Here is a 24,753-nt window from a genome sequence, read left to right as displayed (position 1 = left end):
GGTGGGGATATCGCGCATGGTGAGGTTGATATCCCTGGAGACCACGTTACTCGTTTCCTACTCCAGCCATAACGTCGACATGCAGCATTCAGGAATGAAGTAACAATAGAGCAGTGCGTGTCAATCACACTCAAAGCAAGGCCGACTCACCGTCCATGAGGTGGTGGAATATTCGGGAGAATTTTCCCCAGCTGACTTCTTCCCTCGCGAACTGATGTCCGGTGATGATATTCGATATGCATGTCGGCTGACAAAGATACCGGGAGCCCCCAGCAGTTGGCAACATCATGCACGGCCCAGACTGCCTTACCGCGTACCCGGGACTGTGGGATCGGATTAGGCATTCGAAGTGAGATGGCCCTGATGATCTGGTCGAGGATGCGGCATAGTGCGGTGGGTGGAGGCGAATCAAGGCCAGAGACCCTGCAAAGCTGACATTCACCGTCTTCCGAGGTCTTGGCAAGACTGTCAGCAACCATTCGGACAGGGCCGGATGGTAAGGTTCTGACCGCAGAGCAACGTCTTAGTCCGTGACTGGGCAGGTCGCCCGTTCTGTGGAGGCCCTTGAACCGATTTTGGCAAGTGAGCAAACGATCGAGTGGACGACGTCTCGACCATGGCGGTTCAGCTCTGCCGAACAACGGATCGGAGTCGTCGACCAGTGGAGGCCCGGGAACGTCATTGGTTCCCGGCGACCTGCAACACATGAGCTGCCTCCCGGAGAAAACTGGGACACCGCCGGGGGCCATGCCGGATTGGGCGTCATCTCTTTCCATGGCGCTGCTGAAACCTCGCCAAAGCTTCCATTTGGGGGACCCCCTGTCGAAACAGCCTCCACACCTCCAAAGACGAAAAGACTCCAAGCCACACCGAACGGCTCTGGTCACCATCTCCACGCTGCTGGACGTGCACATCGATCTGTTGCTGCGGCTGCAGTGACACGCAGGGGCCATGCTAAAGAAGAAAGACATCGGACGGACTATGGCAGCCCTGCAGTCTTGTGCATGCGGCTGCATTTCTTCCCAGCCTGACCAGGGCCGCCTCTGAGTGCACCGTTGCAGCCGTCGGTTCCGGCTGTCGATTTCCCCTTGCACCATGCGCTGGCCAAACTCCCGTTATTGGACGGTAAAACACCGTTGTGGGTTCACGGCATGTGGCATACAGCTCTGTAGGGGCCCCGTGAGGCTGTCTTACCCATCGGTGGCGTCCGGCTGCTGGACACCGATGCAGGAACCAAGGCTGTTCTCTGCTCTGATGCAACATGGCTTCAAGTTTCTGCTGCGGAATGGCTGCTGGGGCCCAGACGACATGTCGACATGTCGTCTGGTGGAGGTGCACGTTGCTCGAGTCGGACAAGCGCTGGCGTGGTTGAGTTGACAACAACTCGACATCGGGCATGACATCTGGTGGTCCTTCCCCACGACACACTCGCGACAGCTACGTACCCTTAGGAGAACTCGGACCTGGAGTCCTCACGACTCCTGTCCCCATCTAAACGGTCATGGAGTCTGCGAGGGCAAACTCTACAAAAGCCCAGGGGGGCTCAACCCACAGTTTACACCCCATGAGTCTTGAAGCCATCACCACTCCTCAACGGGGAATGCTATTATCTTCTACTTTGAGTCGTCGCTTGTTAGCCTGCATAGACTGCACATTGCTTCTACCTTCATTTTCTTCCTGCCTGTGACATCCTTCACTCTCCACCAATAACCTTCCTTCTCAGAGTACCCTTCAAGAGCGCTTGTCTATTTTGATCATTTCCTTGGGCCAGTCAACTATAAACCGACGCTAATACAATGGCGGACGGACGTATGTGATCCTCCCACGCTCCATGCCCAGCCCTCCCCGCCCCGCCACGCACTCCCCCTACAAGTCCCTAGGGCAGCCCCCTTCCAGTCACAGGACCGCCCTACCAGGCGGCCACACCTTGACGCCACCGCGGGCAAGCAATAAGTTCAGGGGACTCGCACTAACGCGAAGCGCCCGACCACAGTCAACGAATACCGCACGGCTCGCGTGGCCGAGCTGCTCTCCGACTTCCGCACGCTCCAATACTACATCGCCGCGGCGCCCTGCAACCCGCCCGACATGGACGACTACTACACCGAAGGGTGGGCGGCACTCCGGCAGTGCGCGCTCGACGGGCAGCACATCCTCAACTGCGCGGCCGACGTCACGGTGCCGTCTGCGTTGGGCGGGCCCGAGGAGCAGGCCAAGGCCGAGTTGAAGCAGTGCGTTTTCTTTCTCGTCGTCCTCTACCCCCTTTCTCGTTGCTTTCCCCACCTTACGGGCAATTAACCCTTTCCCAGGGTTCATCTCGACGCGTACGCACGCAGACACGAAGGACAGAAGATCTATCTCCGGCAGACTGCGGCGCAGCGCTGGATCGAATGGCGGGACCAGATCCTCATGGGCGGCAGGCCGCACTCTGGGAACCAGGCACATCTGCGGGCGTTGGATCAGCAGTTGCGGGCTGTATGTGCCTCTCTTCCGTAACTCTCTCGTCCTGGCACTGGAACTCTTGCCCCCTGGCCGCTCTCTCCTGATTTAACCCTCCCCCTCTCTTCATTCTACTGTATCCTTCCCCGTCTACACCCGAGAATCCACTAACAACACCCCGTTAGGAGCTCGCCGCCATCACCGACGAAGTCGTCTACACAGAGCTGCAGACCTCCGACATGACCATGGGCCGCTGGACGGCCGAGGACCCAAGCCTGCGTGCGGTGCAACGCTGGGTGCGGACGCGAAGGTGTTAATACATTGACGACAAAAAAACGAAATAATCGACGACACGTCACGAACCAACGGAAGCACGCTTAATCCATGTGACGAGTTCTACGACAAAGGACACCGTTACACCTGCATTGTCCTTCTCGCATGACGATCATCCCACGACTTAAACGTTCTTCATATACCCGGTTTTGGAAGGCCTGTGCTTCTGCTTGACGACGCTGGGAGCATCACCGCCTTCATTTCTCTTCCCCCCTTCTTCTCTTTTTTGTGTCGGCGCTATGCTATTCTTTTGTTCAGGTTCGTCAAGGGAACTATTGCATGGGACAGGCAATTACAAGCGGTTCAGGTTAGACTCGGGTCTTATTGTTATTGGGATACCACCGGGACATACGCAGGGGAAAAATGGGGATTCCACTTTTGGTTTCTGTACAAGCACATGTCTCAAGGACGGGCGCGTCGGGCACGCTCCCGTTTGTACATACGGATGCCTGGTGCTTGATGTTGACGGCGCCAAGGATTGTGGGCTGTGAAGCGGGCGGTGAGGACGAACTGCCTGGTGCAGGGCATGAGGAATGCGATCCCTGAATGGTGATGTATAACATATTTTGATGTCCTGGCTGGGCGACGTTCCCTCTATACGGGTTCGGAAGCAGTGGCGAAGAGCAGAGAGCAAGCCATCTTGCCAGAAGGAAGTGATTGAGCGTCTAGCAACCCCCAATGGGAAACCCTCCATCCTCTGCTCCGAGCAGTTAACCGGCCCTATGCAACATTCTTGCTATGCACACACAACGCAATCCCCGCAACCGACAACGCCGTTCCGAGGATGGTATCTGACTTCCACGTCAGCACTCCCGCCCACTCGTAACTGTTGGACCTAGAAGAGACATACCTCGACTGATAACGTTGCCCTCAACCCACCACTCCCCAACGACGGTAAACAAGAAGGCAACCGTATTGACAATCGGAACCGTCAGGCTCAGTTCTACACACCAGTTAGTCAGTCAGTCAACCAACCACCTATGCCACCCCTTTCCCCCTCCCTCTTCATCCATCCACTCATTCATCCATTCCCCCAAAACGCAACCCACCCCAGCACCCAGCCCAAAGTGAGATAACGATGAAAGAGAGTAAGAGCATTGACGGAAAGGAAAAAAAAAAAAAAGAAAAAGAGAAAAAAACATACCAGCCCTTCCAACCAACAAAAAAAACCACACACTCCCCGTCAGGTTCAGAACCAACGGCACGGCATACCGCGGATTCCGCAGCAGATCCGCCACGGCAAACGCCCCGCCCAACACCCTCCGCTTCCACCAGCTCTGTTGCACCGACTCTGAAGAAAGCAAAGGGTGTGGTGCCGGCCGGTAATCGCGCGCCGCGCGGCGGATGAAGGGCGTTGTGAGGCCCCAGGCGAGGCCTACCAGCAGGAAGGAGAGGATGAAGTTTATGAGCGGGGGTTGAGTCTGCTGTTGTTGTTGCGTGGATTGGGTTCGTTGGGCTGGGTATGACATAGTTGTTCGGATGTTCCTTGGTTGTGTTCTGTAGGTTGATGGTGGTGCTGTCTGGGGGTCGGTTGTTGATAGTTAGCGTGAGCGTTTGGTCTTGGCTGGGGAAAAGGTATGTCGCTTTATATAGGAGTAAGATGTTTCTGGAAGAGGACGGGAATAGGAATGTGAAATTGGGGTAACTGAGGGTGTTGGAAGATGGAGAGGAGAATGGGATGGTATCAGAGCAAAGTAATTTGCTGGCGAATAGTTGATGGCAATAGGCCGGATGAGAGGCCGAGACTGTGATCGCGGGTTGTCGCCGTGTCAGGGGTTGTGGAAAGCCAAGCCACCGGCGAGAGCGATCTGTTACCTGACTCCCGTCCTCACTATCGATAAGATGCCGGTGTTGAGCCAAAACCAGGGTGTAGCACTCAGGTACTGCTCCATTGGATTAGCCTCTCTTTTTTATCAGCAGATTGTTCTCGATCTGATTGATCTCGCAGCCAGAATCTGCAGTGACATCGGTCCACACGATTTGCACTGCGCAGACCTCTATGCCAGACTCCGCAGGTTCTCAGGGTCCTTGTGAATCCATAAGGTAGTGTACATCTCCCAAGTCTGGGCTGCCGCAGTGCTCAAGTACGGTGAATTTTCATCTGGACCTGTACTCCTTCGAGTCCTTCCACTGCGCCCAACAGTCCAGATGGCCCATTACTCCGTAACGCAGGCGATGCTTAAGCACTTTGAGCTATCCCCACCATAGTTTGCAACGGAGCTCATCAACCATGAGCGCTACCTACGACTCAAGGTTGCAAGGGGGCAGGTTCACAATGCCATATCGCACCAGGAACTGTACCCGTCATGGAGTCGCCGCTCGACTTGCTTCTGATACGGACCAGAAAATAGAGGCCGGAACAGCAGAGGAGCAGGGATGCAGTAAGGTAGTTGAACGCGATGCCTACATGGCGACGCAGCCAAATGTCTCGCAGAGAACTAGCATTGTAACATCCTTATACGTCCGTAGGTATGAATGACCCTTTCGACGGGATTACATGTCGATGCGAAACTTGGGCATTGGGCTGCGTTTGAAGTGGAGTTGTCGGGTTCCTTACTCGTCAGTCAGGGGATGCGGTTGACTCCAGGTTGCTAGCACTCGTTTCCCTCTTCTCAATTTTTATCTTGAAGGTATAATATAGAGTGGAAATTTATGACTGTGATCCATTTGTTTCTGAGTTAGCCACATATCAGTAGAGGCCGACACCCTTACTAACGTTTCACTCGAGGGTTGTTGCAGTCTCGAATCCTGAGCTGCACATCATCAGCCTTGTTATTGTTGAATAAGTCCATGCAGGTGGGGCCGTCTCAGCTGAATCTCGATTCTGCCCTGAAGTGGGACAGCCCAACCTCGCTGATTTCTCCACTCCGGCGTCTGCCAGCCACCGAATCCGCGAATCCCGGTTTGCGACGCGCAATTGCAGCGACCCAGCCACTGGAGAAGCGAGCTTGGCTAGCTGCTGAGTGGGCTCAAGCGCAACGTCGAGAGCAGCTCGCAATCGGATCCTATCCCATTTGCATGTGCCATGCACCTCTGCATGCTTTCCGGCGACCAGCAGCCAGCTAATTCTCGTTGCCGTTTGACTTCTCTGCTCCCTTTCTCTCTGCAATCTCTTTCTGGATGAGCCACCTCGTCTCTTTGTCCCCTTGTTCGCCCGAGTCCATGTTTGGCTGTTCATTGTTCTCAAGTTGAGCGCCTCGGCGGGGCAAAGTAAACAAAAGCGATTTCCTTGTCCCAACGATCGGGGTGAGTTCCTACTCCGTACGGGGCCTCCCAATCACACCAGATCATGAGCCAGCCTAGCGCGCCAAATCAGACAAGATGACGACCAAGGCGAAAGCCCACGCACTCAATGGCATGCACACGGCCGGCATCTTCTCCGACATGAGCGTCGACGGGCCCGAGATTGGCACCCTGGTTCTCGTCGTCGACCGGGCCAAGAACTTGCCGAACCGCAAAACCATCGGCAAACAGGACCCCTACTGCGCCGCCCGCCTGGGCAAGGAAGCGAAGAAAACAACCACGGATATCCGTGGCGGCCAGACTCCCAAGTGGCAAGTGACGAGAAGCCCCGATCTGTTCATCGTCGACTAACCGAGGAATCCGGCTGCAGGGACCAGGAACTCCGATTCACTGTCCACGACTCGCCCGACTACTACCAGATTAAGGTCTCGGTGTTCAACGACGACAAAAAGACAGAACTAATAGGAGAGACGTGGATCGACCTTCGCGGCATTGTCGTACCCGGTGGGGGCCAAAGCGACCAGTGGCACCAGCTTGCGTGCAGAGGCAAGTATGCCGGCGAGGTCCGTATCGAAATCACATACTACGACAGCCGTCCCAAGCCCGAAAAGCCAGCAATCAAGGCGAAGCCGCCGATGGCTGCCGAGCCCGAAGTCGCTCCCACAGCAGCAGGCCCGAGGCCAGTACCCAAACGCCGCCCCTTGCCGTCAGACCCCGTCACTGGAAAAGCTCCCGCTCAGCTGCCGTCCGGGTCAGATCACCAGTTGCCACTCCCTCAGCAGAGCGAGTACAACCCCGCTCCGCCAGTACAGCAGTACTATCATCCAACAGATCCCAGCAGAGAGTTTGGCACGCCATCTCGTCGGTCAGATATGCCGGCACAACAACAGTACCGGACTCCTGACAGAGCTGAGCCGTACCCGGGCCAGCACGACGGCTACAGCCCACAGTGGCAGCCGCCGGGCTATGACCGTCGCGATTCATACGATTTTGCCCAAGCCAACGAATCCCGGGCTCTTGAGGACGATAGGCCGCCGCCGCCGCCTGCCCACCGGAGCAGGACCGGCAGCAACCCGGCCCTGAATGGAACTTTTCAAGCAACCCCTCCAACAATGCGGCAGGATGTGTTGAGGAGCGAAGCCCATCGAAACTCCGTCTCGGGAAGCTACCCTGGACGACCAACCTACAAGGCTCATGACTCTGCCCCGGCTGGGCTCGCCGCCGCACAATACTCCAATACTGACCACGGCCCGCCTGCCCGACATTACTCGTACGATTCGGCGTACGAGCCGCACAGGACGATGCAGGCCACCGTCGAGGACGTGCCCGAGTCGCCAGAGTCAACACTCAGGAGGAATTCGGGCCGCTGGCCACACCCTCAGTCCCAGTTCCAGCCGCTCGAACCGGACCATGACATGACCGCCAGTCCTGCGCCGCTGACACTCTCTGGGAGGGGTAGCAGTGACTCGGCGCGCTGCTCTCACGGCCCTGACCCGGCAAGATACCAGGGGATAAACGGCTATCAGATGGCTCCGCCCGAGTTTGCGCAGCGCGAGTCTCCAGAATATGTGTCCAATTTCGGCAGGCGCTCTGAGCCCGCCCTCGCAGCGCATGGTATTAATGAGCATCAGATGGCCTTGACGTATCGCGGCCAGTCAGAGGAACCATCCAATGGGTACGTGCCACCGGTGCCTGCATCCTTGATCCCCGGCGTCGATCCGAGCATCGCCATGGAGATCTCGGAGCGCATCAACCAGGATAGGAGGCAGTCGAACCAGGCACGGGACTACACGCAGCAGGCCATGGTAGAGACGGCGCCCAGGGGTAGGACTATGGGATACAGCCATGATGGATCGCCAGCGTACAATGCACCTGGCGCCCATAACAGAAGTCCCGTCGTGTACACCAACGGGCCGTCCACTTCGAGCGTCAGCGTTGTCATAAAGTCACGCGCCTATTCCCCGAATCCTCCTCGCGATCCAAGCCCAAACCCGCAGCGTACCATCCGGCGCAAGTCTGTCAGCCCGAGGCCACCAGTGGATACAGACCGTCGATTATCCGGCGTCCCGTTCGGACCCGACTCATACGACGAACTGAATCCCAGCGCCTCGTCGGCAGCGCTGCGTGACCCGGCCTCCTCGCGGCCCGACTACGACGAAGCAAGCGGCAAGATCATCACGCACGACGGCCGCGAAGTCGACCCGTCAGATCATCTGCCTATGGAGACGTGGGCACCCGAGCCAGAACCCAAGCAGCCCAACTCTTCCGGCGCTACCTCAGCGCGCCCTTCCCCCGCCGGACCTCAGCCCGCTCCGCCGTCCTCGGGCCGCCGCCCGCTCCGCGTCGCAGCCCGCCCCCAATCCATGTTACCCACCAGCAGCTCGAGCGCCATCACCTTCTCCGGCTCGGACCACGTCGAGCCCATCACCACCCCGTCAGCGGGCCGTAATCGCCTGCAGAAGAAGGCTGCCTACCGCCAGTCGACGTCGGCTATTGTGCCGGTCATGTCGGGCGCTATTAATGGTTCGGGGCCTGGGCTTGGCACAAGTCTTGGTGGTGGTGGTAATGGATTCAGGCGGAGCAGTGGGGGAAGTGAGCACTTCACGCCGCCAAGGCAGATCCCGAGGGCCGCGACGTTTGATCAGGGTGTGGGTGGTGGTGGTGTGGGGGGTTATGGCTCTTCACCGGGGAATGGTTACGGCGGTAACCACCAACACCACCACCACCATGAGCATCATCAGCATCATCACTATCGTAGTAGGAGTGGTGGTGAGGGTATCGGCAACAGTGCGCCGCCCATCCCGGCTAAGGTCCCGCTTGCGCTACCGCCGCCTGAGGGCGTGAGTAGTGGCGCGCTGCAGTTGCATAGTAGCAGTGCTGCGCGACGGGCGGGGAGTGGGATGGATGATGATGCACTTGCTGCACATGGGCATGGGCATGGGTATGGACGGGACGGGTATGGTGGTGGGAGTAGTAGCGGAGGGGTGCTGTCGCTGGAGGAGGAGCTGCGGCAGATTGATATTGGGACGGGGAGGTCGAGTAGGAAGTATAATGCTGCCGGGCAAGGGCAGGGGTATGGGGCTCACGGCGAGAGTCAGGGGTATGTCTATGGGCAACAGGGTGGGTATTGAGATGTTTGGGCTGGGCTGGGTTAGGATCTTGGGCTAGGCTGCTACTTAGGATAGACTCGGGGTTGGGCCGGATCTGGATCTGATATAAGGGAAGAGGCAGGCTTCGTGGGAAGGGTCGGTTGGCAGTTGACTCGGATGGGTGCACAGTGGGTTGAGGATCAAAGGAACGAGTGTCTTGAAACGAGGAGCGGCGTTTGTATAACAGGTTGCGTTGTGTCTACCTTCATTGCATGGTGTCTGTCTATTTGGCACTCGACTTGGAGTTTATATCTGCAATTTGAGATGTGGATAAATAGCAACACCAGCCGGCTTGGTATTGTGGGTCCTTTCTTAGGCTCCCGTTGATGTAAGCCAACACTGGTGCTTGATCTCTATCTCATCTTCCTACAAGCTGTGACTGTACAGGCTCTGCAAGACTGCAGGCCGAGTTTGCTGTGGCAGGTTGGTTTACCGTCTTCCTTGGACATCGCCGGCATCCCCGAATGTGTGATATCCCATAATCACGCAAGCTACCCCCCACCATTAGGTCTTGGCCGGTTGTAGATGCGGGACTACACAGCACTATATGCCAGCTATAAAAAGGGATTTGAATCTTTCACAATCCCGAAAGTTTAGTAGGCGAATAGTTAAGCCCCATGGCTGGCTGCCCACCGCTTTTTGTATCAAATTCAACGCCATGCCAACTAGCACCGAGACTGTGGTCAAGCCGTACGGCACATCGCCCAGCTGGAGGACCGCCGCCCTGCTGATCAACCCCATGGAGCGAGAACTCACCCTCCGCGCCATCCGCAAAGCGCTTGCCGCAACAACAGCAACCTCAGGCCCATCAGCCAAAACAACAACCAAAGCTTATCGCAGAAATTCGCGGCGGGCCGGGCAAGCTAAGGTAGCCTTCCTGCTCGACGACCAAGGCTACCAGGTCAACTTGATTGACCAGGTTGAGTAGCCCAGGCGCAAGCATCACACTCTGAAACTGTAAGCAACAACAACACCAACGCCACTACTAAAAAGAATAACAACAACAAAGATGATGGTACTAGAGTAGGATTGCTCCATGGCATCAGCGACGGCCGTGTCCCACGCCCCGCGTCTGTCTATGAAGCCTGGCGGCAGTGATGTTGATGGCGGTGTGGTATTCGGCGGTGTTTAGTGAGCGGCGTGGCGCACCTGAGGGATGTGTAGCGTGGTGCAGGATCGCGCGTGGATCGTGAAAGGGGAAGGGGGTTCTAGAATAGATATGCCAGTATACCAAATCACCTTTCCTCACTTGCCTATCTCTATGTCAGTAGGCAATCAGCGGAAGGGCTCCTTGGGTAACTGAGTGCTGATAAATGGAATGGAATGAGTTCCGCAGCTGACGGACGGGCGGTATGAGAAAATCCTGGCCTGACGAACATGGGCTGGCGGCGCAGTTTTCCCAAACGCACCCGGACGAGATCCAGGCCTTTGTTTTGCGAAGCACCCTGCTGCCGAGCTGGACTTGGTGAGTTGCGGTCGACAGATGACGGCGTTTTGAGTGACGGGCTTGTCGCAACGCTGGTGAGGTTGGGTGGTGAGGGTGGTGGTAATGGAGGAGGCGATGAGGTCGTCCAGGCTTGGGCCGCTCTCCTCTTTGATCACTACTCGACTGAGAAGCAGTGCCTCGGGTGGGCGGGCCATCTCCTAGCTACTTTGCGGCGCAGAACGTAGAGTCTTGTGTGGGACAGATTGGACATGAGTCTGCAATCGATGTTGCTTGAATGTGTTTCTTCATTACGCTGACGAAAATTTACGTCTGCCTCGTCATTAGTAGTAATCTGCAGAGAGCTGGGACTTACAGCAAGCTGTCCCAGCTAATCTCCTACATGTGAGGATAAGAATTTCCCTGAATTAGTTCTGCGGAGACAACTGAGAGCCACCGTCCTGCTTCTGTCGCCAGCCCGAGGTAGACTTGATGTTTCGGGGGCTCCGAACAAGTAGGCCACAAACGCAGGTGCAAGACAACTGGAATAGACTCATATTTTCCCTAGAAGTCCCACGCAGTAGACCCTCTATACAAAAGCCAAAACATTTTCCCAAACACAAACGCCTGCCCATACCAGGTGACCTCTCATTACTATTCCCCATGCGGTAAAGAAAGGGTATATCCGAGCTAACCGAGCAATGCTCGAGCAGTGTCCAAAATATGGAACAGACCAAATGAAGAATGCATGAATGCAGGGGTGTGAGCGTGCAAAATGCACGAATGAACAAAGGAGGCGTGTGTTATATGTCGATGTGTAGGGGTGTGTGTGCGAGATAGGCTAAGAAGAGCTCGACAATAATAACAGGCGGGGGCAGTTAGCTAGACAAAACTAAGCCCGAGTGGCTTCCCGCGGAGCGGGATGGAATGACAGCGCGGTCAACGGGGTTCCGTCGTGTGCCTTTCCACGCCACTTAAACGCAGAGCAAACTTGCGCTTACCCCTTGCTGAGGCGGGTTACCCGTAAAACCAGTAGAAGGTGGCGTACGGCACGCTCTGTACACCCACCCCAGCGACCGAACAAGCCTGGGCGGCCCCACCAGCCGTGATGACGCGGTAGACCATCTTGATGCCCCGGGACTGCCCGCTCAGGTTGTCGTCAAGCTGGAGCCATTGGACCGCGCCAGAGCCGGTGATGCCGGCGTCGGCACTTCGTGGAGCTGCAATACCGTCGACCTTCTTGACAACTGCCTTGAGCCCTGCTGTGCCGAGATCGAACACGGGAACGCCCTTGTTGTCGAAGAAGTGGTGGCCGAGGAACTTGCTGCGGGGCAGCCCTTGGAGATCCAGGTCTGCGGGGTCGGGGAACGGCTTCGTCGGGTCGGCACCATACGTGGAGCCGGCGAGCTTGTTGAGCGGCAGCGGTTGGTTCCGGAGCAGGTTCGTCGGGAGACTGTCCCATTCCCGCTGGTTGATGCCCGTCTTTTTGGTCTTCGGATACAGAGGGGTAGCGTCATAAAGCACAGCGAGCGCACCGGTTGCGGAGAAATTGGAGGCGGTCGTTTCGCAGCTGTAATTTTGGATGCCGTGGCCGATAGCGATCTTCTTGAGGACGAGGTTGGCGGCTGGCGCAGCAAGTTCATCCCCTGGAGCCCGGTTAAAGGAAGTTCTGCGAAAATGACAAGGGGAGACGTACCTTCTCCAGCTTGTGGCAGGGTGTATGCCAGGGGTTTGCACGCGGGCGCGGCAGAAGCCACTACCGCCAGGGCAGCTAAGACAACTGTCGTGACAGAGACCATGGTGATAGATGTATGGTCAGTTGTCGGGAGGGGTACAGCGGTACCCTTGAAGTTGTGATAATGTTTGGTGTTTTCGACAGCGCTTGCTCGATGAAGCCAAAGAAGGAGAGGGGTGGGAGAGAATTGGTGATGGTATGCAAGACAGGCTCGCTGGAGTGTCGAAGTCGGTGTTGAAGTCGGCGGGGTGGTCAATCCTTATATCTTCCCCGATATGAACAAGGCAGACTCGTGGAGACGGCAGGGTTGCGGTCCCAAGGTCTAAAGAGGCTAGCCATGGCTTGCTCGACTGCAGCCCGGAAGATGACCGGGATGGGTGCGGTTGAGCGCCAGGAGCAGGGGAAGTGGCCAGAGGAAAGAGAGCCTGGGGAAGGATGTTGTGTACGACTGGTACGTTCATCCTCCGCACAGCAGATACGTCGACGCGCAAGGCAGGGCAGAGGGGCTTGCGACCCCTTGTGTTTTAGGTAGCGGTACCTTTGTCGACGCAAACACTCGTTTGGGACGGCTAAGCACAGCCGAGAAGACGGACAAGACGTTTCCACGGCAGATGTGCAAATGGGAGAGATCCCAACAACCCCATGGAGTGAAGCGTGGAGAGGAAGACAAGCCTCCACCAGCATGGTGATCCTGCGGGAGCGGCACGGAGGTACGTACCTCCTAGTCTTGCACTTCTCTGTTGGCTGGGCCGAACAGGGGCACCTGGTTCGAGCTGCAGCCGTTTAGTTATGAAGGCACGAGGGTCGCCGCATCTGATGTCGCAGGGGTCGCGCAGGTGCGGGTTGGATGGTGGGATGGCTGGGGCGGCAGGGGTTCAAGACTGCAACCCTGGGGTCTGTCCGTTTGTCTGCACGGGTCGGTACAGACTTGACTCCAGCAATTGAATGAGTAAGGGATTGGGCCATCGTTCCTGCGGCATTCGATGCGCAGAATTGGATAGAGCTCAGCGTTGCCTCGCCTGGTGGGAAGAGGGTTGCATCCATTTTGTCCTGGTCAACGGAAGCTCAGAACTCTCCTAGGGAGGGTTCCGCTGCAGGCGCCTGGCCTCGACAATGGGCCGGCCTAACAGCGGCAGGCTGCGGCGAGCGAAATGAGCGGGCCTGCCCTTTCCATCGACGGCGGCAACGAAGAAATACCGTGGCTTGCCGTATTGCGTTTTGTCTGTCGTGCCGCCTGTCAGTTGCCCATGAAATACATTGCGTCGCTGCCCACGTTCGTCTCGTGGCATGGCAGTGTCCCAGCAATCAACATGCGGGGATTTGAGAAACGATTCTTAAGGCCAACAAAGTGAGGGTCCATGTCGCTCCGCTTGGAACATCTGGAACGCGACCTCACAACGCTTTCCGGAGAGCCGTCTGTTCATTGAGCTGGACTCGGGCGGGCCCAATTTTCGGAGGGAGCAAGACGAGGCAGCGGCTAGGCTATACGGATTAGACTCAAGTTGCGCGGCGATTGATCTGGCTTGGCCGCTTGGCGTGCGATTTTACCGCCTTCTCAATGGCTGCCCAACCGAGGCAAGGAAGCTTGTTTCTTTGGGGATAGTGTCATCGGGTCCGCTCCGCACTGTCCGGAACACGGACCCCTTTTGAACCTGGAAGGCTATGAAACGAACAATTCCGCTGTGGACTTCAATTGTGTTTTGAGTTTTGCGGTGCTGCATGGGAATCGAGTTCAAACAGGAGGGTTCAGGTTCCTACCAGCGATGGGGTGAATATGCTCAATCGGCAAGAACGGCAGCTACCTGAAGCTTCAGGATATGGCCTGTGCAGCTGACAGGAGGCTGGTCTGCAGGTGTTTGAGCCTGCGCTTTGCAGGAAGGAGCACCTCCGTAGCATCTCGATAAAGAAAACTTTCATCCCCAAGTGGTGGTCTTACAACTCGACTCCTTTACTGAAGCTCCAAACAAGTTATGAAGCATTTGCATGCGAGATGGATGACGTTATCAAGGCTCAGACCAGATGTTCGGGACTGTGTGATAGCAAGCCGCATTTAGATCAGTTCAAAATAGCGCCGTCCATCCGCAATCCTAGCTACGTTAAAGATTTTGACTCTATTACTACTAGTAAGAATATTCAGAACTAGATCTATTTTATCGTTACTTTCTCCTTAGGAGCTATACCTATAATACTAATAGGTTCCTAGAGAAACAGGCCGACTCAGGGTGTCCCTCCCACAACTTTGTTGCTACCCCGTACATTGGCGAGAAACCATCCGTTCTGAACGGTTGAACGGTTTTGGTTCCAGTTGACGAACGCTTTCACACGTTCATTGTACCGTTGGCTTGGTTTGATCAGCATGCCAAAAGCGCGGAGCTAATCACTCTTGATCGTCGCCCATGCTTCTCAAACAAGCTAGCAGAGGACTACCATCGCCAGAGGCATGGCTTCCAGAAATCCAAATCCCCGACAGCCGCCAATTCGCGATTCCCAAAAAGGTTCTGCATGTGGCAGGGCTCAGCTTTGTCCAGCATCTCGACTTTCGCTGCGCCAATCTTGTTGCTTGCTCTCGGGGATCAAACCCCTGGCAGTCACACCCCGATCCTCCCTCCCACAGCCAAGGAGCATCTTGCCTCGAGAATGCATACAACGAGGCACCAACCGAAACACCATCCCAAAGAGCCGGGTCTGCGGGGATCGATGACCTTTGACGGTTATTGATGAGCTAGTTCATCGCAAGCATTCTCGAAACACCCGGCAAATCAGCCGATGCTTCTGTTTCGTTTCAAAACGTCTTCATGAGGAGTCTGTGTGTCGTGTTTGAACCCCTTGACGAAGGACACTCCGCACAGACCACCCCGAGGAAACCTGAAGCTTGAGATCCTGCAGTTCAGCCTTCACTACAATCTCTTCGCGAAACGAAACGAATGGAGAAACATCCGCAATGCGGCGCATCTTTCTTGCTCGCAGGGCCTGTGAGGAGCGGAACTCGTTCCCGGCCCTCCACGTTCTCCTTCGGCCGGCTCCAACCCGGGCTTGAGCTGTGCCGCAAACCCACATTGATCGGTATTCGGGATAAACAGCGAGACCCAAAATTTCTTGGCCCAGAGCTTCCTCATGAAGTTTAGACTCTGCAAGCAGGACGACAATTTACCTTTGGAAACACCGCCCAGACTTGCCCGACATCTGGCCAGACATGCTCCATCGAACATGCAAGCAGATGCCCCTTGGCCAGCAAGCAGTTTGTCATTTCCGCTGACGGCATTGCCCTCTTGCTGGCCGGCTGCCACCGATGCCACCGGCTTCTCTAGCAAACGCAGTGCCACCCCTGCCACCGGCGGCGAGCAGCCTGCATATTGCCATCGGTGAGCAGAGTAGAACCACCATATCAGACACATGTGCAATCAATGTTGCCAACTCTGCTCGCCATGCTAAACCCGGTGGGATTGCGCTAATGCGTGTACGATCTGGTGCAGGCGGTGGCGCAAGGTTGGCCAATGGGGAGGAGACGAGCGGTGCATCCGGCGCTTACAAGCGCGTTGGCTGCAGTTATACCCCGACCTGGTCTTCTCGCCATCCGCATGCGGAGGGGAGGAATGACGAGTCTCCATAACTGACCTTGGCAGGCCATCTCCGAGGAAGATCGCATAACGCTTGTGTTACTGCGCACTGGTCGAGGTCGCGGCTCTCGGATCCTTCTCCGGACAGTGGAGTTCTCTTAGCCGGCGCTATTGGCTACCGCGCATGCCAAGACGACCCAACATGCATTGACTGCGGTAAGAAGTGGTGCAGATTCGTCCGTTGACGCGACTGGTAGCCGAGATACCCGCGGACCATGCTGGGCCAACCCGCGCAACCCTCCAGAAGTTCCATGCTTTCTCAAATCGTGGGAAGGAAAAAGTCTTGGACAGAGCAAGGGACCCGGTGCAGCAAGCAAGCCACTCTGTCGCCGTCTCTCCTCATATGACCTGTTGCTTCTGCAGCATCTGAGATGCCGTTGGGCGACTTACGATGGGTTAGTATTCGCCGACAAACAACATTGAGCTAACGGTTGGGGCTATAATGCGTCCTTTGCCAGCAAAGTCCTGAGATCTCAGCTGGAAGACACCTCACGACCACGGAAAGGCTGCCAAGCAGAGGATGTGGCAGTTTGCTTGCAGCGATGCCGGATCCTTTTGCCGGCGATCCAGTACAGATGCTGCTGCTGCCCCTTGGCCTCGTCGACCTGGCCGGCAACCAACCCAACCTTGGACAGAGTCCCCCACGGGAATGGCCAGGTTCCGGCCCAATGGAGCCGAGCGTCTATGCGGTTGGTATGCGCTTGCAGGCCGGATAGGACGTCTTCTGAGCCACCAGACAAGCGCCATACGCCGACAAGCGTGCCTTGGCCAACTCCTTCCATGCAATCCTTTGACAAGAGCAGTTGTGGGTGTGGGTATCAGGCTCGCAAGTACAGGTACTTGAATGAAGGCTCATGAGAAAGCGGAGTCGTCTTAGCGGGTTGGAAGCGTGAAAACCACGAGGATGGCAGTGGACGTGGCGTGTCATTGCATGGATGTTTGGGATCCTTCTGGAGTATCCCGGTTCACCGGCCCTGAGCGTACAGAGAGCCCCAGCCACGCTCAACGACAGGCCACTGGCGATGGCAATCCTTGGGTCAGTTTTGTGAAGTTCACCGTCGCGTAGCAGGAGTGAGCGCTGCGGGACAAAAACCTGGTTGCTTGCTCCAAAATCTGTCGGTCTGGATGAGCGCGCCCGGCGAGCAGCACAAATGAGGAGGAGCAGCCAGTGCTTTCTCCAGCAGCTGCTACATAACTGAGCTTCTAATACCGAGCAATCACGTTTGCCGGCGTGCTGCAACCGGAGGTTGTGCTGTGTCTCAGGTCATTCAATTGGCGTGAAGGAGATCGTCAATCACTGGCCAAACAGAATGCAATTTCTAACACATTCTCCCCCATTCTCATGATCCCTCCTCGACTGTTCTCAGCCTGCACCCCCCACTTTCCCACCATAACATACCACGGGAGATGACCAGGATGCTCCTGGGACCACAGTCCACCGTAGTGGGAGCAATCTGCCTCGTCTGAACGAAGTCCACCAACGCTGGCTTTGAAACTGGCCGATCGCCCGCCCCAAGACTCAAATTCTGATGGCTTCTTGGACGCAGCAAGTACAGTGTCAACAGCGGGAGCCCCGATCCAGCGCCCCAAGAACACACCTTACCTTTGGTTACCTCTCTCAAGATACATTGCCAAGGCATTCCTTCCTTCATTCCTTCCTTAAAGTTCCTCCTCTTCTGTTTGATGTCATCATCCTTCACTTGCTTTACAGGCGGCAAATAACACGGCGCCAAGCGCAAGTAAGCGCCGGCGGACGCGTTATGCTTGCTGGATGTGTATCCGTACAATATCAACGATTGGGACCCCCCGGGGCGTTTGGTTGGTTTTGTCTGGGCTCGCGGCTACTGCCCTGGCGGGTGCAAGGCGCGCGTGGGTGGAGAGTCTGGAGAGGTGTTTGGTGGCTTGGTGGCGTTTGACGGCTTGGAATGCTGTTCCGGGATGGCGATTCGGATTTATGCTCGAGACAATGATAGCTGTGGCGCCCCGCCATTGTCTGTAAGGGGAATTGGGAGGTCGAGTTCGGGCTTCGGTGTCGCAGTGAGTTGCGAGAAGGAATCGTCTCCATGAGAGGATTGCCATCGAAGTCGCTCGTGTTGTTTGATCGCGGTATTTGCTTCTCTAGTGTAGTGGTGAATGGGTCAACACCCCCCGGCCCGGGATAATGACCTTTTATCAGGACACATCCCCCAATCACTGGGACGGTATGGCGTGGTGGTCAACAGATACACACTGTGGTTCCTACCTTGCGTTCCCAGGTTCAACTCCTACACAAATCTGCTTCTCACCCCTCCGGAGCCATTTCCAGTGCCTGATACACACAAAAACGCCCTTTGTGCACTCCCATTGCAAGTTGTTGCCTCGCTCGTTTCCTCCAGAGTCCCTTATATAATCAAAGTCGGCTCATCGACTCAGCAACAGTGGGTATAATCATGGCCAATACTCAATGGTGACATGTACCTGGAAACTATACTGTTTCATCACGTTGATGTTCCCGGCGTCGAGCTGTCGCTTGAAACTCTTGATGTGGTACCAAGACGAAGTGGTATCCCGTCTTCCTGATGGCTGGACATCAGATCTGCTTCAGGTATGCTATGCGTTGCCACTGCCGCATTGGGTATAAAAGCCATTGGAAGTTTTACTGCATCTGAATCGCACACGGTAGATAAATCGCACATGGTAGAAATCTTGGAGGGGCAATTCCTCCCTTCATGTCGATGAGGAATGTTTAAGAGCGCTGTGATCGAAGTGAACCAAGGGGATATTCGAGCCTAGAAACACAACGCCAAGGTACCTTAGTGATACCTCAAATCTAAACGGCAACTCGATCTCTCCATACACAGTAAAAACACCAGTTATAGTACAGTTTCTCTTGACTCTCATCTATGATCTCTCCGAGAGGTAAAACGTAACTCTGGTTGCTCAACGCTCACCAACCTTGAGTGGGCAAGCGTCTGGACCCCAACTAGGCCGCATATATTGTCCCCTAAGAAGCCAGAAGTCGGTGCCGGCGGGCTTGCAACCCGGTGCAATCAACTTGCTCGTTTCAGGTTCCCTTATACGCTGAACGGGAAGACCGTGCTGTTCGGTGACCACATAGATGTGGCCTTGACTCTGACAAGCTGGCCAAGACTCTCCCACGAAGACGGTAAGCTTCTCGTCCACGGGCTTATGGCCTGTGATGCGCTTCGTTGTGGGATCGCGGACCGTGTAAGTGCAGTGTACTGGGCCCCTGACTACTAGGCACCTGAAGCCCTGTTCTAAAGCCTCAAGTCTGCAGATGTAGTTGATGGCATTTACCATATCAGATTTGAGCTCCGCTTTTTTAAAGGAACGGCTTGACGATGTCATGAGGGACGGCCTATATGAATTGAACGCTCGTGTCAAGTGTTGTTGTTAGTGGCACCGAGCTTCATCAGGTTGTAACTAAGTGAAGCGGGAGAGGAGGGGGTCTCGACGCATCCAGGGTTCAGCATAAGTGCCAGAACGCGTGAGATGTTCTGCTTCGGGCCATCGGCCACTCTGCGTGTGCGGGGGGAAGATGTTGGAACCTGCAGGGCGACGACCGCTGAGATATGCGCTGGAAGAAGCTATTCCCAGTCAAAGCAGTGGATTGAATTTTTTAATGTGGTAAAAAGTGATTGATTGACCATGCTGTTGATGGGCATGGGAGAGGACTAAGTATGTAAGGAAGAGGGGTTGCGGTGCTGGCACCAATCAACCACCGAGGTCCGTTGAATGCAGCCATCAAGGCGGCTTCGTTCCGACAGAAGATGCCAGGGATAGGAGGCCTTGTTCCGCTCCGGTGCCGCTGTCGTGCCTCTGTCCAGTCAGGTCCGCCACTGCTATAAAAGCTCGAGATCCTCTGTACCTTGAACTTCATGTAGCCGCCAGGCAATACCGAGCGCCGATATTAAAACAAGAAGAATGGCTCACCTGCCCCGGTGTTGATTAGAAGAGAAAGGGATTTGAACTGGGATCAATGAGGCACTTAGAACTAAGACATGGGGTACCTGAGTATAGTGACAGGTACAACATCCATCCAGATTGACGGGATGGGCTATACATCATACTTCCTGTAAATACACTTCTAGTATTTTCATGTACTTTGCCTTATTCTAATCATCTACATCCACGGGTGACAACCAGCAAGATTTGCCTTGCACCGTGAGTGACATGATGGGATAGTATCAAAGCTGAAAATTTGAAACTAAAACAAACAATGAATAGTTGATACAGAGATTTCCAAAAGGGCTATGGGACGCCCAGTTTCTTAGGGGTAAGGGGTAGATGTTGGCGCAAAGTCACCGACATGGATAGCCACGACACTCATCACATATCAGACACCTGGTACTTTTTGCGGCGCGAAGGTAATACTGTTCCTTTACATCAGGGGCCCCGGAGGAGACAATCCTTTGTCTCGAGAGACAAAGAAAGTCTCGAAATAGCTCCTTGGTTTTTCCGAACTGTCACATTTCCGATTTTGGCACGAGGCTTCAGCCCATCCATTGTCAGGCAAACAAAGCCAGCATGCGCTTCATGTGAAAGAGTCGAACGCGCCTAGGCCATTTAACCACCATGGTCTGCAGTTCCTGCGCCAAATTTCTCTATCTTTTTTCATGGCACACCTCAATTTATTTGAGTAACGTATCTCCAACCCTCAACTCCCAATTTCTCACAAACAACCGGCGCTCAAACAAACCACTCGAGACTATGGAGAGCTCGCTGAAATTGCAGCAGCCTCAAGAGTATCACTACTTTGCGGACTTGGAGATTGCCGAAGATGGCTAACTACTACGAACCCGGCGGACTCCATCCTGTTCTTCTCGGAGACGTCTGAACGGCCGCTTCAAGGTGGTGCATAAGGCCGGCTATGGCGGGCAGGCCATTGTGTGGCTTTGCCGCGATCTGAAGTCGCAGAAATGGCAAGCTGTAAAGATATTTGCTGCCGATGCTTCAAGCGACGACTGCCCGGACCTGAAACTTTCACGTTGTGACCTCCTGGTGGGAGAGCCTCTGCCCCAGGATACCAGACCATGCCCGCTCGCCAGTCTCTTCGAGCACTTCTGGCTTACTGGACCCAACGGCCGGCGTCTCTGTCTTGTTATCCCGCTCCTCAAACCACCTACCTCTCGCGCAGCACGCCACTACCGGAAGAAACCTACGGTGCTCAAGGACATCTGTGCCCGGCTGATCAGGGCGATGCACCTGATGCACAGCAAGGGTCCCTGCCACGGAGACTTTCGCCCCTCCAACATCCTCTTGAAGTTGGACAGCAGCATCAATGATCTAGCCGAGAAGGAAATGATCTAGCTGTTGGGAGGCGTCCCGACGGTACTCCCAGTCCAAAAGTGCATCCCCGAGTACGGCGAGGACGGTCCCGTCTTTTACATGCCGGTTTCTTACTAACACAATGCCTCCTACGACGACGACAACGACGACGACGACGGAAACGCTCAAGACGAAGCTGTTCCCTGCCCCACCCATAATGGCCACCTGTGCGAATGTGACCCTGACTACAGGCATGACCTCGACCCTGAGACCGCTTCGACGCAACCTTCCCTCCAAACGTTCCCAAATACCTCGTCATCCCCGTCCAACTCAGCTATCCCGGCCAGACCACAAGCGCTTCAATCTGCCCTCGATAGCCGTCGCCGACTTTGGCGTATCTTACATGTACTCCCCAGCGGAGGACACACTCTCTACAACTGTCACAGCCGACGGCAAACAGACGACTGGCATCCCCTTCAACTACGGCGCCCCCGACGACTTTCTCTGCGTCGCCCCCCTGGGGCGCGCCACGGACATGCGGTCGCTCGCGGCGACCATGTTCGCCGTCGTGTGCGGAATCGAGCCGTTCCCGGCAGGAGCCTTCTTTGGGCCGGATATCTGACCCATGATGTCCTGGTTGGAGGGGTACTTGGGTCCGCTGCCGAGGGTGTATTGGGTGGCGTGGCAGGGGATGTTGCGGGGTGACGCTGCTGCTGGGGAGGTGGCGGATGATGAACAACAAGATAGTGAGACGGAGGAAGGCGGTGATTTGGGACAGGGTAGTGACTGAATGTCGGAGACGGATGAGGCGGCGAGGAAGAAGAGGAGGGAAGAGTGGGGGACGGAGGATCTCTTGGAGGAGAGGATGCTGCGGCATCTGAGGTATCGGGTAGGCTCGGACGAGGAAGACGAAGACGATGAGTACTGGGAAGGGCACGGGGAGGAAAATCGCCAGTACGAGTACTACATGACTCGAGATGACATCCACCAGTTTGGTGATTTGCTTGGGAGCATGTTCAAGTGGAAGTCTGGAGAAACGGCGAGCCTTGAGCGGATCATGAAGCACCCTTGGTTCGAGGGGAAAGTCTTTCCCATGGCTGAGGTTGAATTGAAGTGGCGCCTGGCCGGTCGGATAGATAGACCAATTTCTTAGCCAGGTGTCACGTAAGGCTGGGACTTTGGCTTTGGGTATGCCAAATCAGTGATCTGGTGTGGCAAATTGAGGGGAAACTTGGAAGAAAGAGGTACTTCGACATGTAACCCGCCAGGCCATATACTGCTCTCTCTCGACGTGTTGGTCTCTCGTTAGCAGCGGCATTGAAGTTACCAGTTTCAAACCCAACGGCAAGATGGGTTCTCGGATCTTCCGATGTATGCATGAAAGAAAGATGGAGCTGCAGCGAGCTCTGGAGGTTCTTGTAGGATGAACGACACTTGGGCTGACTTGGGGCACCCCGGGACGGTGGTCCCTCACGAGTGTGGAGAATGATTCAGAACCTAGCATGCCATTCATTATGTATGTATCTCTTCAATCTTTCAGAAACCGCAACTCGGCGTGCGTACCCTTCTTTTTTCTAAACGTATGGAAGCTTGCCCCAGAAGGCTTCTTGCCAGGCTAACACGATTGTGACTTCGAGGGTTCATATCTCGTCCACACGTCCTGTCTAACGTGCTGAGTGGAAATGCGATGAATAAAAAAAATGCAATGCTGCCGCCAAACGATTCAACAGACCCTGTACAAAATGCCATTCTGAGCTTTTCTCTTACCCCCTTGCCCCTTGAGTTTATCGATGTATGATACCGCCCATCAATCAAATATTACTCCATCTATCCCACCTGCATCTACTGTCTAACCCTCGCAACAATAACCGAATTCACCACCTGTCCATACGGGTGCACCACCACACAGCACTCCAATTTCTTGAGCAACCCCTCGGTAGCGAGATCAACCTCCGGGTAAAGACAACTCCTCAGCCCCCAGCTGCTGCGCACGACGAGCAGCGCCCCGGCCCGCATGCGATCGACCACCTGGAGGATGATGCCCTCCTTCTCCGCCTGTGACATGCCGACGAGCGCCGCCATGTAGACCACGTCAAACTCGGCGAGGTCCTTGGACGGGGACGTGGCCTCGGCGCAGATGAACTCCATCCCACTTCCCGTCTCGCCCAGCGCTAGCGAGAGGGTCAGGGACGCGGCGATTGCGGCCGGGTCGTAGTCTACATTGAGGATAAGGGGGTCCGTTGCCGGAGATAACACAGACATGTCGATGGCGGTGCCGTTTGGTGGGTGGGGTGTTGCTGGTGCCAGGCGGGCGAGGAGGGCGTCGTGTTTTAGGGACTGCAGCAGGCAGAGGGATGTGAGGGGCAAGGGCCCGGAGCCGATGAAGGCGACACGGCGCGGCGGGGTCTTGGTGGCCGAGAGGATGGCGCAGAGCTCGAGGCGGGTGAGCTCTTCGTAGTTCTCGTAGTAGGGAAAGGTTTTGAGGCGGGCGAGGACTTCGTCGGGGCTCTGGGGTCCGCCGGCGAGGATGTGCTCGGCCCAATGCAGCTCGAGGCAGGACTCGGCTTGGGCGCAGATCTGGCGGAGGGAGAGGAGGACTCCTTGGACGTTAGGGTTGGATAAGACCTGGAGATTTTAGCTTGGGTTATGTCGTGAATCAATATCTGAAGTGAAGAGCTACCTTGTCAACAATGTCCCGGTCGTGAATTTCAGAGCAGACGGCCACGAGGTTCCCCAGGAGGTGGTTGATGGCCTTTCCCGGCCGAAAATGAGGGAGCTTGAGCAGCTGGGCGTGGGTCTCGACGATGCTCTGGACCAGCCAGCGAACCTTCTCAGCCCTCGAGTCGGCCAGCTGGGCGTGGAGGGCGTCGGGCTTCTCAACGATGGCAATGGAATCGTGCGAGGCGCAGGGACGAGCGTCCATCTTGGCCGTAGGGCTAGCCAGCCGCAGCCACGAGGCAAAGAGAGGCATCCTGGTGATGGAGGGTGGCGCTCTCAGGGGAAAGCGGAGGTTTTATCGCGCGATCTGGCTGAGCTATCGGGAGTCGACTCGAGTCGTCACTCGCCAGCTCCTGGGGTCCAATGCTTGGTCAGTCAGAGGTCACTCTGAGTCTCCGACTCCCACTCTCAAGACCTTCTTGCAAAGAGAGATGGGAAATCAAAGACAGTTTGGAATTTGAGAAGAAGAAAAGCGCGGGAAAAGCCTGACATGTGGCCTATATCCACGACCCGAGACTGCATGGTGCGCCTGCCTGCCGCTCATCCTGCGTCGATGGGGCGGGTCAGATTGGCAATTGGGAAAGCTTGCGCCTGCTGGCGTTTGATCCCATTCCATAGCCGCGGGGCGCTATTTGGGGTCCCAAGCTTCCACCAACGGCTTCTGGAGGAGGAACGGGAGTCCACCGCATTGTTGAGATTGTGTGGGTGGTGGCCGCGAATGGAGAGGTCGGGTTGCTGCATAGGCAGGCCATCAAGGTACCTGGCCATCAGGGTTCTCGGGGTCCGGTAACGGGTCTCAAGATTGGAAAAGTGGCGCCAACAGGGGCT

The 24,753-nt window shown here is 55.8% G+C and overlaps 12 protein-coding genes and 1 pseudogene across 13 annotated transcripts; 6 read left to right on the top strand and 7 right to left on the bottom strand.

Moving 5' to 3' along the window:
- Window positions 1-23: 23 nt before the first annotated feature.
- On the bottom strand, window positions 24-1,497 carry N657DRAFT_122258 (uncharacterized protein). Its single transcript, XM_062785826.1, has one exon. It carries the CDS (start codon window positions 1,095-1,097, stop codon window positions 147-149), a length of 951 nt encoding a protein of 316 aa, XP_062645035.1. The 5' UTR covers window positions 1,098-1,497; the 3' UTR covers window positions 24-146.
- Window positions 1,498-1,796: 299 nt separating this feature from the next.
- Window positions 1,797-2,756, top strand: N657DRAFT_635850 (uncharacterized protein; the record flags this gene model as incomplete). Its single annotated transcript, XM_062791371.1, has 4 exons — window positions 1,797-1,809; window positions 1,994-2,231; window positions 2,310-2,475; window positions 2,625-2,756. The coding sequence occupies 4 exons, from the start codon at window positions 1,797-1,799 to the stop codon at window positions 2,754-2,756; spliced, it is 549 nt and encodes a 182-aa protein (XP_062645034.1).
- A 736-nt stretch (window positions 2,757-3,492) lies between these two features.
- N657DRAFT_682913 (uncharacterized protein) lies at window positions 3,493-4,241 on the bottom strand (the record flags this gene model as incomplete). Its single annotated transcript, XM_062796531.1, has 3 exons — window positions 3,493-3,563; window positions 3,623-3,715; window positions 3,917-4,241. 3 exons carry the CDS (start codon window positions 4,239-4,241, stop codon window positions 3,493-3,495), a joined length of 489 nt encoding a protein of 162 aa, XP_062645033.1.
- A 1,592-nt stretch (window positions 4,242-5,833) lies between these two features.
- Window positions 5,834-9,468, top strand: N657DRAFT_648082 (uncharacterized protein). Its single transcript, XM_062793454.1, has 2 exons — window positions 5,834-6,326; window positions 6,386-9,468. The coding sequence occupies exons 1-2, from the start codon at window positions 6,094-6,096 to the stop codon at window positions 9,144-9,146; spliced, it is 2,994 nt and encodes a 997-aa protein (XP_062645032.1). The 5' UTR covers window positions 5,834-6,093; the 3' UTR covers window positions 9,147-9,468.
- Window positions 9,469-9,556: 88 nt separating this feature from the next.
- On the top strand, window positions 9,557-10,499 carry N657DRAFT_648080 (uncharacterized protein; the record flags this gene model as incomplete). Its single annotated transcript, XM_062793453.1, has 1 exon — window positions 9,557-10,499. A coding segment is annotated over exon 1 (266 nt), but the record flags the coding sequence as incomplete, so codon positions are not given.
- A 1,105-nt stretch (window positions 10,500-11,604) lies between these two features.
- Window positions 11,605-12,386, bottom strand: N657DRAFT_577842 (uncharacterized protein; the record flags this gene model as incomplete). The annotated part of the gene is made up of 2 exons (XM_062789274.1): window positions 11,605-12,233; window positions 12,284-12,386. 2 exons carry the CDS (start codon window positions 12,384-12,386, stop codon window positions 11,605-11,607), a joined length of 732 nt encoding a protein of 243 aa, XP_062645030.1.
- A 94-nt stretch (window positions 12,387-12,480) lies between these two features.
- Window positions 12,481-13,202, bottom strand: N657DRAFT_122006 (uncharacterized protein). Its single transcript, XM_062785824.1, has one exon. It carries the CDS (start codon window positions 13,004-13,006, stop codon window positions 12,575-12,577), a length of 432 nt encoding a protein of 143 aa, XP_062645029.1. The 5' UTR covers window positions 13,007-13,202; the 3' UTR covers window positions 12,481-12,574.
- A 1,519-nt stretch (window positions 13,203-14,721) lies between these two features.
- Window positions 14,722-15,141, top strand: N657DRAFT_648078 (uncharacterized protein). Its single transcript, XM_062793452.1, has one exon. The coding sequence runs from the start codon at window positions 14,825-14,827 to the stop codon at window positions 15,038-15,040; it is 216 nt and encodes a 71-aa protein (XP_062645028.1). The 5' UTR covers window positions 14,722-14,824; the 3' UTR covers window positions 15,041-15,141.
- N657DRAFT_122023 (uncharacterized protein) lies at window positions 15,126-16,088 on the bottom strand. The gene has a single exon (XM_062785825.1). The coding sequence runs from the start codon at window positions 15,715-15,717 to the stop codon at window positions 15,220-15,222; it is 498 nt and encodes a 165-aa protein (XP_062645027.1). The 5' UTR covers window positions 15,718-16,088; the 3' UTR covers window positions 15,126-15,219.
- A 2,508-nt stretch (window positions 16,089-18,596) lies between these two features.
- On the bottom strand, window positions 18,597-19,422 carry N657DRAFT_121991 (uncharacterized protein). Its single transcript, XM_062785823.1, has one exon. The coding sequence runs from the start codon at window positions 19,285-19,287 to the stop codon at window positions 18,859-18,861; it is 429 nt and encodes a 142-aa protein (XP_062645026.1). The 5' UTR covers window positions 19,288-19,422; the 3' UTR covers window positions 18,597-18,858.
- Window positions 19,423-20,728: 1,306 nt separating this feature from the next.
- N657DRAFT_699863 lies at window positions 20,729-21,395 on the top strand (annotated as a pseudogene; the record flags this gene model as incomplete). The annotated part of the gene is made up of 1 exon: window positions 20,729-21,395. A coding segment is annotated over one exon (521 nt), but the record flags the coding sequence as incomplete, so codon positions are not given.
- Window positions 21,331-22,461, top strand: N657DRAFT_673586 (uncharacterized protein). Its single transcript, XM_062795697.1, has 2 exons — window positions 21,331-21,775; window positions 22,007-22,461. Exons 1-2 carry the CDS (start codon window positions 21,350-21,352, stop codon window positions 22,358-22,360), a joined length of 780 nt encoding a protein of 259 aa, XP_062645025.1. The 5' UTR covers window positions 21,331-21,349; the 3' UTR covers window positions 22,361-22,461.
- Window positions 22,462-23,049: 588 nt separating this feature from the next.
- On the bottom strand, window positions 23,050-24,178 carry N657DRAFT_577827 (Nicotianamine synthase; the record flags this gene model as incomplete). Its single annotated transcript, XM_062789272.1, has 2 exons — window positions 23,050-23,832; window positions 23,888-24,178. The coding sequence occupies 2 exons, from the start codon at window positions 24,176-24,178 to the stop codon at window positions 23,050-23,052; spliced, it is 1,074 nt and encodes a 357-aa protein (XP_062645024.1).
- Between the last annotated feature and the right edge of the window lie 575 nt (window positions 24,179-24,753).

This window comes from Parathielavia appendiculata (assembly GCF_033297405.1).
Source record: "Parathielavia appendiculata strain CBS 731.68 unplaced genomic scaffold N657scaffold_12, whole genome shotgun sequence".
NCBI lineage: Eukaryota > Fungi > Ascomycota > Sordariomycetes > Sordariales > Chaetomiaceae > Parathielavia > Parathielavia appendiculata.
Note: the sequence above shows the minus strand (reverse complement) of the source record. Positions and strands in the feature narration are given on the sequence as shown.

Bases quoted from the DNA above. Each gene is read 5' to 3' on its own strand.
- N657DRAFT_122258 (XM_062785826.1), bottom strand. From the start codon at position 1,097: ATGGTGCAAGGGGAAATCGACAGCCGGAACCGACGGCTGCAACGGTGC.
- N657DRAFT_648082 (XM_062793454.1), top strand. From the start codon at position 6,094: ATGACGACCAAGGCGAAAGCCCACGCACTCAATGGCATGCACACGGCC. The intron at 6,327-6,385 runs GCAAGTGACGAG...ATCCGGCTGCAG, and splicing joins GGCGGCCAGACTCCCAAGTG to GGACCAGGAACTCCGATTCA.
- N657DRAFT_122006 (XM_062785824.1), bottom strand. From the start codon at position 13,006: ATGCTGGTGGAGGCTTGTCTTCCTCTCCACGCTTCACTCCATGGGGTT.
- N657DRAFT_648078 (XM_062793452.1), top strand. From the start codon at position 14,825: ATGTGGCAGGGCTCAGCTTTGTCCAGCATCTCGACTTTCGCTGCGCCA.
- N657DRAFT_122023 (XM_062785825.1), bottom strand. From the start codon at position 15,717: ATGTGTCTGATATGGTGGTTCTACTCTGCTCACCGATGGCAATATGCA.
- N657DRAFT_121991 (XM_062785823.1), bottom strand. From the start codon at position 19,287: ATGACATCGTCAAGCCGTTCCTTTAAAAAAGCGGAGCTCAAATCTGAT.
- N657DRAFT_673586 (XM_062795697.1), top strand. From the start codon at position 21,350: ATGCCTCCTACGACGACGACAACGACGACGACGACGGAAACGCTCAAG. The intron at 21,776-22,006 runs GTGTGCGGAATC...TGAATGTCGGAG, and splicing joins CGGCGACCATGTTCGCCGTC to ACGGATGAGGCGGCGAGGAA.